The sequence below is a fragment of the Protopterus annectens genome, chromosome 16.part0, assembly GCF_019279795.1.
Source record: "Protopterus annectens isolate FY-2018-M chromosome 16.part0, PAN1.0, whole genome shotgun sequence".
Classification (NCBI taxonomy): Eukaryota; Metazoa; Chordata; order Ceratodontiformes; family Protopteridae; genus Protopterus; species Protopterus annectens.
In genome coordinates, this window is record NC_056750.1 from 385,337,789 (window position 1) to 385,354,173 (window position 16,385).

General features: G+C 39.0%; 1 protein-coding gene across 1 annotated transcript in view; it reads left to right on the forward strand.

Annotated features, from left to right (window-relative positions):
• The first annotated feature begins 524 nt into the window (after window positions 1–524).
• The window catches only part of LOC122790310 (TNF receptor-associated factor 1-like), a 661,767-nt gene continuing 645,906 nt past the window's right edge, over window positions 525–16,385 (forward strand). The window contains exon 1 of the mRNA XM_044057827.1: window positions 525–986. Coding sequence (XP_043913762.1) covers window positions 778–986 — 209 coding nt within the window. The 5' untranslated portion in view covers window positions 525–777. The remainder of the gene's footprint in view (window positions 987–16,385) is intronic.

The window sequence follows — 16,385 nt, forward strand, 5'->3', positions numbered from 1 at the left end:
TCAGGGCTGTGACAGAAGGGAAGTGGTCATTTGTGGCACCCAAGATGTTGTAGATGGGTAAAACATCTGGCAGCCACTAAATGGAAAGGAAGGTTAGGGACAGCACAGCATGTCCACATCTGTCAGGAAAGATAGCACTAGAATGAGGCTGTCTCATATTCCCATTTGGTCAACTGAAGTCATGTCTTCACCCTCCTCAATTATCCCCTAACTTGGGAAGTGGTTCCAGTAGTAAACCAATGGTGAGATCAGAGCTGGGGGCAGTGAGATTACAGAAGGAAAAAGTTTAAGAAGGTGAGAACCAGGAGGTGGGAGAAGTAAATGTTTATATAAAATGTACCCTGTAAGAATTTTAATTAGTTAAGCATTTCTGTATTGTCATATATATTTTTTCTAAAAAATGATTAAGTGGGACATGTTCAAATGCTCAGCTCATGAGAAGTTATAAATTATGTAGGAGTTTGAGACTGTAGCTGTATAGTGATATGTGGGAGCTAGAAAGAATGCTACAAGATATTTAAAGGTCATTTATTGGAAAAAATAAATAAAAATTCCTCTGCAGACTTGCATTAATGAATCAGTAAAATTCTGACTGTCAGAAACCAGTACGTAAGAGCTGACCAGTTTTGTTCCACTTAAAGAATGTGCATTCTGATCGAATTTGAATGACTTGCGTTACAGAAGAGTAATTTTTCATGTACTTTGAGAACATCATCAAGCACTACAGCAGCTACCTCCGATTTTGTTTCTAAGTGAGCAACTACTGGTTTACTTCAAATGGCTGAGAATGACAAACGAGTTTCAGAAAATGTTTTTTCTTCCTCTCCTGATGAGAATGAGTTTCCTTCAGGTTACCCAACAAATATATGTGATGATGTGCCAGAACCAAAATATCTCTGCTGTAACTGCAAAAACATCTTAAAAAAGGCTCAGCAAACATTATGTGGGCACCGTTATTGCTTTGCTTGTCTCAGCTGGCTTGTCAGGTAAGACGTTGCACTGATGTGGTCTTTCATTACAGAGAATAATTTAATTTTGTCATGAAAAGAGATCAAGCTATCTGATATACATGCATTATTGATTACAGCATTTCAAAGAATGATGTCAGAAGATGGTATAATCCAGTATAAACAAAAGGGATATACATAATTATGAAAGGAAAAGGGAAATGAGGTGAATAGCTTGATAATATAAAAAGGCGTGCTGGGTGTAATTGCAATGAACGGGCTGTTAACTGAAGTTCATTATAGTGTATGCAAACAAACACATTATGAAAAATGCCAGTGCATTTTACTACATCAGTTTCCTTTCCTAATAGATATGAAGAAATTCTGCATCTACAAAGGAAAATACATATATCAAAAAGAAGCAGCAGACAAAACAAAAAAAAAAATACTGAGTACATTTAGTTTCCATTTTCTATCAGATGTTAGCCACTCATTGCAAATTTAATGGTGATGTGACTAGCTAATATATATTTTGTTGGTGGAAAATGTTGGTCCAGTGCTATTTATGAGTATAATCTAAAATTAATTATCATAACAGACTGTGCAGTGAGAACATAAGATGCAACATTTATTTGACACAATTTTTAAGCAAGGAAACTGTTTTTATTATAGTCATTAACATTACAGACAGACAAGTCACACATCATTAATAGTGATGCTTTCAACCACATTTTTATTTTCTTCTAATGATATACTATATTTATATATATCTATATCTATATCTATATATATATATATATATATATATATATATATATATACACACACACACATGCGTATGTTTGTGTATAGGTGTGTATGTGTATAAATATACTCTCTCTCTCTCTCTCTATATATATATATATATATATATGTGTGTGTGTGTGTGTGTGTGTGTGTGTGTGTGTGTGTGTGTGTGTGTGTGTGTACAGACTTGCTTAATGTACAATTTATATCCTATGTTATAAGGAGTTTTTAACATAGTAGTTTATGTTTTCTAACTTGATTTAGTTCTAGTACATATAAGGTTAAACTGTTTGCTATTAGTGCACTGAGTCAACATGCGACTTACTCTGACTTCCTCATTATATTTAGCCTGTGGTATGTGCTACTTCCTGGCTTTGTAGTCAGTAAGTTAATAAAAAAAAATAGCTGAGACTGTAATGAAGTGCCAACAATATTAGTCACCTAGTTTGTATAACTTCCTGTTCATTCTAATACATTTAGAATGAAAATCATTCTTGATAGTTTTACTCATTTCTTCACCGTGCAAGAATGAATATATGCTGGAATAAAGACTACAGCAGTCTAAGTGAAACTAGAAATGTGTAACTCAGGACGTTGTTAAGGCATTACCATTTAGATTTTTTATGCACTAGGTGCTAGGTTTGATACAGAAAAGCAAGTTAATTCCTCCTACATTAGTATAGAAATATTATTTTGAGTGTTCCTAATCTTCAGTGATCCATGTACAAACTATGAATTACTTTTATACAATTTAGGACTGAAAATCTTTGAATCTGAAGATATAAAAATACTATAAGTAGTATTATTAATATCTGCAAACCATTTGAACTACAAGACAAAAAATTATCACAACAAATTCAGACACACTCCCACTGAACTATCCTCTTGAGACAGTAGTTTACTTCAAGAGCTACCTTTCCCAAGAAACCCGTTCCTTTAATGCCCACATTTCGAGAATACTATATCATGTACTTTATTTTACCTGTAGTATACCTTATTGTTTAAATTATACAAATTTGCAGAGGCTTTATACCATCTTTTATTCAATTCCATACCCTCTCCACATTATTACAGTATAATATACTTTGGTGAAAGTGACCAGTAGTAAATTATAATTATTTGTTTACCCAATTTCTGTATTCTGTTATTTATCTGAAATTTGTTTCACTAATGATTTCCCATATGATGAATGAGTGCAGGTCTTGTGAAAACCAAGGTATTGCTTGAGGCTGATCTAGATTTAGATTCTATTCAGTTTAGGCAATCATTACCTTTTAATGTAGGTTTTATAAAGCTCCCTTGTGCAACCCACAGTGTGTTTCACTTCCTTCTAAACACCACTAGCCCATGTCATGTTCCAATAATGTTTTTATGTAAAGTGGGCACAGCTTAAGATTTCTTCAAGCAACATCAAATAAATCATGAGAGATATGGTTTTGGCCATAAAGTCCATGAACAAGTGTGCAGGTTACAGACAAAGGAAAAATGATTACCACACTCAACATTTGTTCTCTGTAGGTTCTGGCCATAACAAGAGTATGAAAATGCTGCAAGCTCAAACCACAAAATTAAAATGTTTACCGGCTTTGAATTCCTACTTAATGAAGAAACATTTAAAAATTTCTAGAGCAGAAATCAATCAAGAAATATTTTATCAAGCCCAGGGATCAGAAAAAAACTGGAAAAATGAATGAGATTATCCCCAAAAAGCTATAAGTGTACACAGGCAAAGAAAACTCAAGTCCTTGTATCCTGATAAGGGTAGTGCCTCTATAGGTGCTTCAGGGGTGGACAAATCTATCAGAGCAACTCCAAAATAGTTATTTGAAGCCAGCCAAAGCAGTATTAAGAGGACCTCCAATGACATTGGTGTTCAAAAATACATAATGGAGGCAACTTCATGCTACTTACCCCTTCTACAGTGCATAATCCTGGATGTTAAGAAGGTACAGCAGTGTGACAGTATCACAGCAGCATAACTTACCATCAAAACAATAAAACAGGCTATCTGGTCTTCCACAGAAAAAAAGAAAAAAAAAAAAAGCAGAACAGCGGTTAACTTGAAGAAGTAAAATTACTTAAATATATATAAATCCATCCATATTTGGTTGTATGTACATTTCACCGAATGACAAATGATGGAATCCAAAGAGTTTAAAGTCCTTTCAGCTGAATGACCATTTGACTGAGATCCATTTCACTGACTATGGCATAGCTGCATATGGTTCTGTAAATTAGAAGTAGAATATGTAGAAGTACGTGAAGTAGCTTTATACGTTGACTGGTGTTACCTATGCATAATCACTTCTGGTATGGTTTCTGTTTGTGTGTTGACAGCGATTCCCTCTGTGTGGTATTTTTATTTTTCCACCCAGTTGCTCAACCATGGACTTAGAATAGTAGGGGGGGTATGGTTGTGCCCCACTCCCAAAAAAATCTCTTTGAAATATTTTCCCTTGGGTGATTTTTACTGTCTGACATCTCAGTTATATAGAATTTAATTAAAAGGTGTTTCAATGAAATGGGATTTTTATTGATATGATTTAAGTCATTTGGAATTTGGTCAAATGGGCACGCAACCAAGTAGTGTATGCTCCTGGAAATATATAACTTTAGTTTACATAACAGACTTACGGACTACCTCTGCATGACGTCCCACTGACCTCATATTTCAGAATCATATGATTCCAAAGTTTGCAACAAAACTCCAGGATTTCTCTCCCCAGTAAATATTTGGGATGGGCACCACATAAAACTTAAAAATATCAGAATTCTCTTCAGTTTAATATACAATGTTACGACTATGTGCTGTTAGATCTAGACCCTGAGCAAGTAGGTTTGATTCCCCATCCTGGTCTCATTTACCTACTGTGTGACTCTAAGTTAATTAACCAGATGCTGCCCCTAAAAGGGGACTGCGTGTCTAATGGGCTTGCCAAGATAAATTGTATTTCTGTGTCTCTTTTATATGCATCGATAACAATTTAGTGATTCACAATGTAACAAACTTGAAATGCTCTATAATCCTCTTTCTAATAGATCTTTTGATCTGTGAAATACATCACTTAACTAAGACACAACTGTAAATTAAAAGATGAACATAGGGAGTATAACAAGGAAACATTTTCAATAAAATGCTGATTGCCATTTAAATCTCCTTTTAACACCCTTCTACACATGATATGCCCATGACAGATTCCTTTATTCACCCCATTTTTCTGTTCAGTGGGGGGAAAAATACTATTAAGTTTGAAAGAGATAACTGAACCTTTTTATATATAAAAATGGGCTGTATCAATAATAGGATTTGAGCATCTCATTAGCAAGCAAGAGGTTCATTTTAAGCATAGCCAAATTTAACATCCTAAAGGTAATCAGACCCTGCATCTTGTGTCTATGAGATAAGTACCCTAACCATTATGCCAACAATGAAGTTGAACATGTGTGTGAACTGAGGATGTTTAAACAACAGACCTTCATTGGTACTTCCAAAGGAAATTTATAAACAAAGTAAAAAGAAGCCTATCTCCTTTTCCCATCTAAAGGTGATCTTTTTTTTGTTGTGCACGTGTGCATGTACATCATGTTATTTCAGTCACAAAGATGCTTCTACAAGGCCTGCAAGATCAAAGCAAATGAATACAAATCAAAGATCAAAGCATAGAAGTATTAAAATTAATACATGTTTAACATGATGTGCCACCAAATAAGCCAACTTTAACATTAATACTAGTGAGGAGGTATGCTATTCAGAATATTTATACTCTTAGAAAATCTGTCCCATGCAACTTTTCTGAGACTATTTTAAAATGCATTACACTTGTTTCCCCATTATTACAAAGTACAAAGCAAGCTATCTTAGCTCCACTCATTAAAATCTGTTTCCCACATCCTATCCACATTAAATGTACATCATACAGAACAGAACTTGTAGACTGTAGCAGTGGTATAGTACAACATGCAGCACATACAGAATTTTGCATCTGAAAAATAAGACCATGTTGCTGTTCCAAATGTTATTTAATCCTGATAATTTCAAATGTTGTGCTGTTTCCCTGTAATCAAACTGCAAAGCAGTTACACTTCCACTTGATAAAATATCCCTGTCTGCGTTAATTACTGCAGACAAAAAAATCTGCAGGTTGCATTACTTGTAGGATGCACAGCTCGAACAATGCACAGAAAGATGATTGCAGATGTGCAAAATAACGTGAAATATTCTTTATATTTCCCTTGTCTATTGTTTTATATATATATATATATATATATATATATATATATATATATATATATATATAAAACAAATTTACACTATCTGCTTTTACTGTATTTGTGTTTCTTCCTACTTTATTACCTTATTTTGTTATTGCCTCTTCTTAAAAGTACTCAGTTGTGTTTATTCTGCAGTATTTATTACTGCTTGGTAGTAGCCTGATTAAATTGTAACTGTTAATTCTAAGTCTTTTTGGTCAAAGCACTTGGGCTTCAGACCAGTTGTTTACATTAAGAAGGCTTGTGGTCTGCACTGTTGCGACAGAACAGGTAGCTTACATCCTTCTAAGTTGGGAATTGCTGATTGAAGGCTCAGTATCTGTTATTCTAAAAGTGTATTAGTTCTGGTTTAAGCACTTGGGCTCCAAGCCAGTAATTTTACATTAAGAAGGTTTGTGGTCTGTACTCTTGTGGGAGGAGAGGCTAGATTCTGAGCTGGGAATTTCTGGTTAAAGGCTTACTGTGCCTGATTATTTGAACTGTTTTTCTGATATTGGTGCACCTTGTCTGCTGTAGCATAGACTAGATTCAGGCCTGCTGAATCTAGCTTTGTTTGCATAACCTGAGCACTAATCCATTTGGAGAAGGTTCCCTTGCACCCTAGTGGCAGGGGTGTGCGGTTAGAACTTGTCATATTGAAGAGTGCTGGAACAGGGCTCAGTTTTTAATTTTTTTTTATTGGTTAATTGGGTAATTTGTTTAAATCAGTTTGCTCGTTTTCTATTGTTATAAAAAAATAAATTAAAAAATTGCACTTTATAGTTTCATAGTTTCATAGTATAGTACTAGGCTATCTGCCCTGGGGCATTTGTAAGCCTAGCCATAGTGATGTGGCTTTTGCCACCCCATGAAATGGTACAAAAATTGTACAGAATAAATTTAGAATACTGTGCCTCTGTCTAGTAGTGACACAATGAAGGTCCCCTTATATAATAGAATTAGTTTACTGTGCCCCTGTCTAGTAGTGACACAGATGTGACCCCTGGGGTAAACTTATGATCTCCCATCCACTCATTAAGATTTCTCTTGAAAAGAGTCAGTGAGGGGCTCTGCCTAATACGAACTGAGATCCTGTTCCAAAGCATGGGAAGCCTCTGGGTTATGAATCTATCCCTCCAGCATGTCCTATTCATACTTGTGTCGAGGTTAAGTCTTTAGCTCTCGTGGTCCTGATGGATTTGGATTTTTTGAGGTGGAGCATGTCCATCAGATCCTGATTGGACATGGCCTTGTACGTCAGGCAGAGATCACCTCTGAGCAGGTGGTATGCTACTGAATAGAGCTGAAGTTTCTTTAGTCTGGCAGAATAAGACATATGTTGGAGACCCTTGATCCTCTTGGTGAGGTACTTTTGTGGTCTCTCCAGCTGTTGCAAATGCCGGGTGAGGTACATACCAAATGGGGCATTGTACTCAATCATGGGTCTGATGAGGGAGGAATATAGGGGTACAATGACATCCTTGGATCTGGATGTGAATCCCTTCATGATGAGGTGTGCAAGGTAGAATGTTTTTCTAACCACTTTGGCAACGTGGGTGTCAAATGAGAGGTCACTGTCGACTTGGGTCCCTAGGTCTCTGATTACTTTTTCCATACTCAGTGGGTTGCTGTCTATGTGATAATCTGTGGGTACTTTGTTTTTCCCAAAGGGGATGACTATACATTTTTTGGCATTTAGTTTAAGGCCGTGACTCCGGCACCAGTTGTCCGTTTCTGTGAGACCTTTTTGTAGGATGTGTGTGTCTGCTGGTGTATCGACTATGGCGACTAGTTTGCAGTCATCTGCGAACTTTGTCAGCCACAGCCCTCCCATGTTTGCTTTAACATCTGAGAAATAAATGCCGAACAAGAGGGGTCCCAGGACAGATCCCTGTGGGACACCACTTGTGACTGGCTTTGAGTCTGACATTGCTCCAGCAATTTTAACTTTATGGGTTCTGTCCTTTAGCCAGTTTGCAACCCATCTAGTGACATAAGGGTTTACTTTTAAGCTGTTGAGCTTATCTATGATGCCCGAGTGGGGTATTGTGTCGAAGGCCTTAGCCAAGTCCAGGTATGCTGTATGGACTGCTTTGCCCTCATCAATGGCTCTAGTGACTGTTTTGAAAAAGTCAACCAGGTTTAAAAGGCAGGATCTGCCCTTTACAAAGCCAAACTGGGTGGGGTCAAGTGTCTGTAGGTCCCCTATGTCTCTGTTTATGAGTTCCATAATGATTCTTTCCATAGCTTTGCAGACCAGGCTGGTTAAGCTTATGGGGCAGTAGTTTCCAGGGTCTGTAGAGGCACCCCCCCTTGTGGAGTGGGACCACTGTTGCTGTATGCCAGTGTTCAGGTACATATCCCAAAGTAAGGCTAAGGTTAAATATCATTTCTATGTGTGGGTTTAGCTCCTCTTGGAGTTCACGTAACACGCAACCCGGGATACCGTCAGGTCCCATTGATGCTGTGTTTTTTGCTTTGTTTAGGGCAGTTCTCACTTGGAGATCTGAGATGACAGGGAGATTACATTCAGCTGGGATAAGTATTTCTTCTTTTGGGGGTGAAGGAGAGGAGAAATTTGCACTGAACCTGTCAGCCAGAATGTTGGCAATATCTGTGGGTTCAGTGTATTTTATGTTGTTGTGAACCAACTCTGAGCATATCTGAGGGTTTCCACCCAGGTTTCTAACATAGTTGAAGAAGGCTTTGTGGTTATCTTTAGTGTCCTTAGTGATTTTTCTCTCAAAGTTGGCCTTGGATGTTTTTATGAGAGAACGTAGTTTTCTGCTAATGTTGATCAGAGATGTCTTCCCTTCATGGGATTTTGCTCTGACATGCAGTAGCTTCCTTCTTTTGTTATACAATTTGTTTATGGCTGAGGTCCACCAGACAGGATGCTTACCTTTGGTGGAGAGGGACTTGGATTTGTTTGGGATTGCATGATCCATGCATTCTTGGAGATGTCCATAAAAAGCATTTGTGAAGGATTTGGCATTGTGGGATGTGGTATCCACTGGCACAGTGGGCTTAAAGGATACCATCTCAGTTTTAAGAAGAGTGAAGTCTGCTTTTGAGAAGTTTTTCACGGTGGTCTTTTGTGCTGGGGGTGGAGGTGGGATATGTACATCCAGGGTGATTAGTTTGTGGTCAGGTCTCACTAGTGAGGGGTATACTTCCAGTGTGGAGTATTTTGTCCCCATGTTTGTGATGATCAGGTCTAGTATATTATCTCCCCTAGTGGGAGAGGTGACTAGTTGTTCCAGTGCATTTGAATTTATGAATTCCAGGAACCTTTGGGCTAGGGTATTAGGGCTAGAATAATGGACCCAATCTATATTTGGGTAGTTGAAGTCTCCTAGTATGATGGTATTTTGTGATACATTCATATCCTCCAATGTCTTCAGGAAGGCTGATTGGGGTTCTTGAGATTGGGAGGGTGGTCTGTAGCATGCTACCAGTTGTATAGCAGTTTTGCCTATGGTTAGTTGCACCTGTATGGTCTCTGATGCTTCATGTGTTGCTACTAACCTGGAGGTGTGGGTGTCCTTGATGAATATGGACACTCCCCCTCCCTTTGTGGTTCGGCCCGGGTTTTGGGGCCGAAAAGCATGATACGAGGTATAGCCTGGTAGCGCTGGGGTGCTTTTACTATAATTGTGTTTCTTCCCACTTTATTACCTTATTTTGCTTGTGCTTCTTCTTAAAAGTACTTAGTTGCATTTTTCTGCTGAAGTTATTACTGCTTGGTAGTAGCCTGATTAAATTGCAACTATTATTCTAAGCCTTTTGGTTTAAGCAGTTGGGCTTCAGACCAGTGGTTTTACATTAAGAAGGATTGGGGACTGCATTGTTGTGGCAGGCTTACATCCTTCTAAGTTGGGAATTGCTGATTGAAGGCTCAGTGTCTGTTATTCTAAAAGCGCATTAGTTCTGGTTTAAGCACTTGGTCTTCAGGCCAGTTATTTTAAATTAAGAAGGTTTGTGGTCTGCATTCTTATGGGAGGAGAGGCTAGATTCTGCCCTTCTGAGCTGGGAATTTCTGGTTTCTTTCTGAAATTTGTGCACCTTGTTTGCTTTAGCCCAGAAGTTAGTAGTTTATTGGCCATTTTGGGGTAATTTATATCGCTTTCATTAAACTGCTATAAAAACTGCATTTGCGTCGTTTTGCGTGCTGGGCAGCTAGGGTTAAACGATTCCCAGCTCCACGAAGTGTACTCTTCAATTTTTCCCTTGGAACTAGACAAACTTTCAACTTAAGCGTTCAAACTATTAATTTCACAGCCCAGCACTTGCTCAAAACTCATAGCAAGCACTAATTAACCCTAGCATTAGACCCCTGTACTGTCCAGAAGGACAAGGCTCTTTAATCATCCCTACCAGCCAATTAGTAAAACAGCTCACTTTAACTATTCAGGCATGTCAAAAGGGCAGTTTCAGGTGTACTCTCCAGTCCAACTGGTGAATCTGGGAATTTTGAGGCAATGTTACAACTGCCTCATGTACACAGACAACCCTCTCCTCCTACCACCACTAATATATGCGAGAGATGCAATTATACAGCCAAATTGGAGGCAACGCTCTCTCAACCCAAGACTGGAACTGACAGTCAAGAGGAGAAGGAAAATACTTGCAACATACCACCAGTCTCACATAGACCTACTAAACTAACACCGGCAAATGACACACATAATTACATGAAAACATACTTGGAGGCTCTTAATAAAAATCTGCAAAAGCAACAGAGACCTCCAAAGCAGACACCCAAGCAACCTCTACACCCCATCAAAAACCATGAAACACATACTTCACATAATCAGTGTGCCACACAATCACAGCCCTTAAGGCAAACTAACATGCCCAACACACTAGTAATAGGTGACTCTATAGTCAGGCACACTGATGTCCCAACTAACTAGGCTGGACAAGGAGAAGGTTGCAGTTAGCTGCATGTCGGGCACCAAGATCTGCCACATAACACAAGCACTCAGGTCACTCCAGAACAAGTACAAATATGACTCTGTCATTGTCCATGTTGATGTGAATGACCTGAGACATACCTCCCTGGCCTACATGAAAAAAGACATGGAAGAGCTCTCTGATCACGCAGCCCAGGCCGATATGACCCTGACCAGCATCCTGCCCTCACCAGGAATGATGCCACAGTATAAAGAAAAAAAATATCAATTTCAACAATTGGCTAAGTTTCTGGTGTCATTCAAAGGGGATCCAGTATCTGTCCACCTAGGATGACATGCTCGACAAGCCAAGTTGCTTCACAAGAGATGGCTTGCACCTGTCACCCTTAGGCTTTTGAATATTGGCCAAGGCTTTTGCAGCCCCATAGTGCCATTTTAGACAAACCCACAACCGTAAATAGCACAAGTAACCAAAAATTGAGGGTAATGCTACTCCACGCCAGAAGTCTAAACCTCAAAATGCATGCACTCAAGGCACTCCTCAGTATGGAGAACATCTATATCTGTGCAGTAACAGAAACCTAGTTTAAGGCTCTAGAGAGCACCCCAGCACTACCAGGCTATAACTCATGCCCTACTTTTCAGCCACAGAACCCGGACCGAAACACAAAAGGCGGGGGTGTATCCATATTCATCAAGGATACCCACACCTCCAGGTTAGTGGCACAGCACAATGCCTCAGAAATCATTCATGTGCAACTAACAATGGGCAAAACTGCAATTCAAATTGTAGTTTGCTACAGACCACCCACCATGACCCCAGACCCCCATTCTGCATTTCTGGAGACACTGGAAAATATGAAGGTCCTACCAAACGCCCTAATATTGGGTGATTTCAATTACCCAAACATTAACTGGGAAAACTACTCAAGTACTAACTCCCTTGCCCAGTGCTTCCTAGAATTTATAAACTCGAACGCCCTGGGTTAACTGGTCATCACCCCCACCAGAGGTGACAACATATTGAACCTGGTCATCACCAACATGGGCGACTGGTGTTCTACACCGGAGGTCAACCCTTCACTGGTTAGATCAGACCATAGACTAATCACTCTGGATATCCACATTCCGCCCCCACCCCCAATCAAGGAAACCACCGTTAAAAATTTTTCAAAAGCAAACTTCATGTTACTTAAGACCGAGGTGGAAAGGTTCACAGTTCCCATGCTAAAGGACAATGCTGTCCAAGCTGATGAATCCCTTACAAAGGCACTCTATGAGCACCTGCAAGAATGCATGGATTGTGCTATCCCAAGCAAAACCAAGACTCACTCCTCCAAGAAAAGGAAACCAGTCTGGTGGACCCCTGCCATAAATAAGCTATACAATAGAAGGAGAAAACTAGTACAGAAAAGAGTAAAATCCCAAGAAGGAAAGACATCCCTGATCAGTATCAGCAAGAAACTACAATCCCTCATTAAATCATCCAAGGCTAGCTTTGAAAGAAAAATTGCCAAGGACTCCAAAAATAACCACAAAGCGTTCTTTAGCTATGTCAAGAACCTAAGTGGAAACTCTCAGATCTGCTCTGAGTTAATGCAGAATGGCACAAAATACACTGAACCAACTGATATTGCCAACATTCTGGCAGACAGGTTTAGTGCAAACTTTACTCCCCTTTCACCTCTAAAGAGCCCATACCCATACCGGAAGAATGTAGAGCCCCGACAATTACTGACACACAGGTTAATACAGCCCTATCCAAAGCCAAAAACAGAACTTCAATGGGACCGGACAGTGTCTCAGGCTGTATCTTATACGAGCTCCAAAATGAACTAACCCCTCACCTAAACACACTGTTGAAACTCAGCCTCTCTACAAGCTACGTACCCCATAGTGTGGTGTACAGCAACAGTTATCCTGCTCCACAAAGGTGGAGCCACAATGGACCCAGGAAACTATCACCCTATAAGCCTGACTAGTCTGGTCTGCAAGGCTATGGAGCGCATCATCATGGAACTCATTAACAGAGACATTAGGAACCGCCAAACATTGGACCCTACCCAGTTTGGCTTTGTTAAGGGCAGATCATGCCTCCTAAACTTGGTGGACTTCTTTGAGACAGTTACCCAGGATTTAGATGAGGGAAAGGAGGTTCACACAGCCTACCTAGAGCTGAGATGACTAAACGATAAGTTTGGGGTCAAAACCCTTCAGAGGTTACCTGCAAGCAGAGACAGAGGTAAAGCCCTGAAGGACGACCCTAGAAACAAAAAAGAAAAGAAAAATCCATACACATGCTAGGAACAAAAAAAATCCATATCATACCATAAAAAAACACACCCGAAAAACAAGGGGAGTGGATGAAGCATCTACTGCAGCAGTGATAATTCAAACCTCTACTGTTATGGTAAGCTTTACTTACATGACTGTACTATGTCCATCATATTAATCACTGCTGCAGTAGCCTTAGATATTTGGTTACATTATTACCACAGCTAACTTTCAAGAGGTGGAAAAAAGGGGTATCCAGGAACACCAGGCAAATGGTCCTATCAAAGCTTGACCTGGACCTAGAGAAGGAATCAAGCTTATAGTGCTTTGGAAAAGCATGTGCAGAGGATCAAGTAGCAGCTTCCAAAATACTTACAGAATACATCCCTTTCCAAAAAGCCATAAATGAAGAAAGCCCCCTTTAGACTGGGTCTTGATCTTGACTGTAATACTTTCTAAATGTGATTATAACAAAAGGCAACAGCCTTAGACAATTATTTGGAAATAAGTCTGTTTTGACACAGTTTGTCCCTTCTTACCTTCACAAGAAATGAACAATTGATTTGAAGATCTGAAATATTTATCTCTGTCAGGGTAGTATCGGAGTTGTCCGTGGACGTCCAAGATATGTAGTATCCTTTCTTCCAAATTTTTAGGTTCAGGAAAGAAAAGGGGTAGAGAGATAGTTTGGCTTAAAGTAAACTCAGATACCAGTTTAGTCATAAAAGGGGGATTAGTTCTAAAAGACACCCTGTCCCTATGGAAAATTATATAGGATTAACTCACCATAAGAGCTTGTAACTCAGATACCATTCTTGCAGAGGTTAGAGCAATCAATACAACTGTTTTCCATGTTAAGAACCTCATGTCAGCCAGATTAGATGGTTCAAATGGAACAAGTCTTAGTTTCTCTAACACAAAATTAAGATTCTAAGGATGAAGCCACTGGTTTTCTAGGCCTCTTAAGCAAATACCATTTCAAGACTCTATCATTCAGGCAGTCAACTGAAGTTAATAGATGTTGGCATTATCAAACAGCACTGTTCTCTGTGACTAGATCCAGTCTGTGATGAAACTTGTGGTAATTGCCACTGGCCATTATCAAGAAAAAGGGAGAACCCCTGTTTGTGGGCCAGAAGAGAGTCACCACGGTCACTACAATGATCTTAGAGGATTCTTTCTGAATCTTCAGAAGTATCTTGGATATTAGTGAAAAGGGTGGAAAAGCATACAGGAAAGTTCTGTCCAAGGTAAAAAAAAAAAAAAAAAAAAAAGTAATCAGCCCAGGCCTTCTTTCATGGTATCTGGAAAAAGAATTTTGCCAGTTGATTGTTCAGAGAGGAGACAACAGGTCTGTTTGTGTAACTCCCAAAAGGTGGATCAAATCTTGGAATAATCCCCAATCTAGTTTCCATTCATAAAGGTCTGCCCTGATCCTGCTCAGCTTGTCTGCCACATAATTTAGTTTTGACAAAATGTAGGATATTCATAATGTGAGATTTCACTGTAAAGCTGTATCCCAAGCGAACATGGCTAGTGTGCAAAAGAGGTAATATATTCATGATTGCAGTATTTTCTATAACTACTTAAAGAGATCACGAGGAACAAAGATGCTTCAGAGAGTCAAGTGCCTTTATGTGTGAGACAACCTCCTTAATATTTGTATCTTCGTGTCTGTTGTTTTTGTCCCACACCCCTTGACTTTTTTCCCTCCTGAAAATGCTCCCAAAGAAAAGTCAGAAGTATCTGTGGTAAATGAAGGAGTGGCCTGGATTTAAGGATATCTGCTCTCTCCACCAAAGATTTCTCTTCTTACAAACCCCAGCACTGGGATTCAAAAAGAAAGTGTGTTGATGCTGGGACTAAAAGAGATTTCAGATACTACTGTACCTTTCTTATGTGGAGTCTTGCCAGGGGTATCGAGGGAATCACAGATGCCATGAAACCCCAAATCCTGCAGTATTACCTTGCAGTGACCAAATTCTGAGTGGAAAACCTTTGAAATAGATTTAGATAAAGATCTATGTTTTCCTGTGACAGGAATGCTCTTTAAACAGAGGTGTGTAGTTGACATTTCAGGAACACAATCCTGTGTGAATGAGTCAAAGTTAAATGTTCTCTTGGAATCCCAGTTTGTGTTAAGAGGTCTCTCACCCAACCAAGACAGAGATTTCTGACACTTTGAGAGTCTGCAAAGATAAGCAAGTTGTCTAAATATGGAAACATGTGGAAACCCTGTAGCCTACAACGAGTTATAACTGGGGCTAGACACTTTTACCTTCTTGGTGTAGTGGATAGTCAAAAAGCTAAGGCATAGAACTTATAATGGTATCCTGACACACAAAACTGTAAAAAAACATCTGAAGTCTGGATGAATAGAGATATGGTGATAAGTATCTTTTATGTCTAGTGTTACCAGGAAACTTGAAAGAGGAAGAAGACATAACAGGCTGTGAAGTGACATCATTTTGAATTCGGCCACTATCACAAATAGGTTTAAGGAAGAAAGTTAAAGAACTGGCTTCCAAACATTTTCTTTATTTGGCACTAAGAATGCCATTGAATAAAAAAATGGCACTAAGAACATCCTTGAATAAAACCCCTTCCCCACCTGGTAAGAAGGAGCACATTCTATCACTCCTTGGGATAGCATATGAAAAAGAACTGGTGTAAAAAAAATAGTCTGATCTGGAGGATGAGGAATGACCCTCTAAAGGAGAAATTCCCTCCAACTGCCATCTGTAACCTTGGTGAATGATCTACAGAACCAATTTGTCTGAAGCTATCTGTTGCCAAAGAGAAAAATGGAGATTCAGACCTTCTCGAAGAAAAAAGTGCCCAAGGTAGGAGGGGTTTACATGGTCTCTTGAATAATCATTCAGATTTGATGGACTATCCTTGCTTTTGGGAAGTTCAAGACTTCTTTTTGGAACCATTTTGCTACTACTACTTAAATATCTTTTTACTTCTATTTTGTTAAGACTGTTTATTCTTTTTTTTTTGCCAATACTTCTCTTGGAAAAACTGGAAAAGGAGGGCTGAAAAATCTTTTCCTTCCATTGCATTTTCATTCCATTCATCTTGGCAGAATATAACCCATATAGCTAAGAGTACTGCAGCAGTGATCTATATGGTGAACATCAAATTATCCCACAATGTACTGTAACAAATCCCACGTTAACCTCTGGAGTCCAAACCATAATCCTAATAC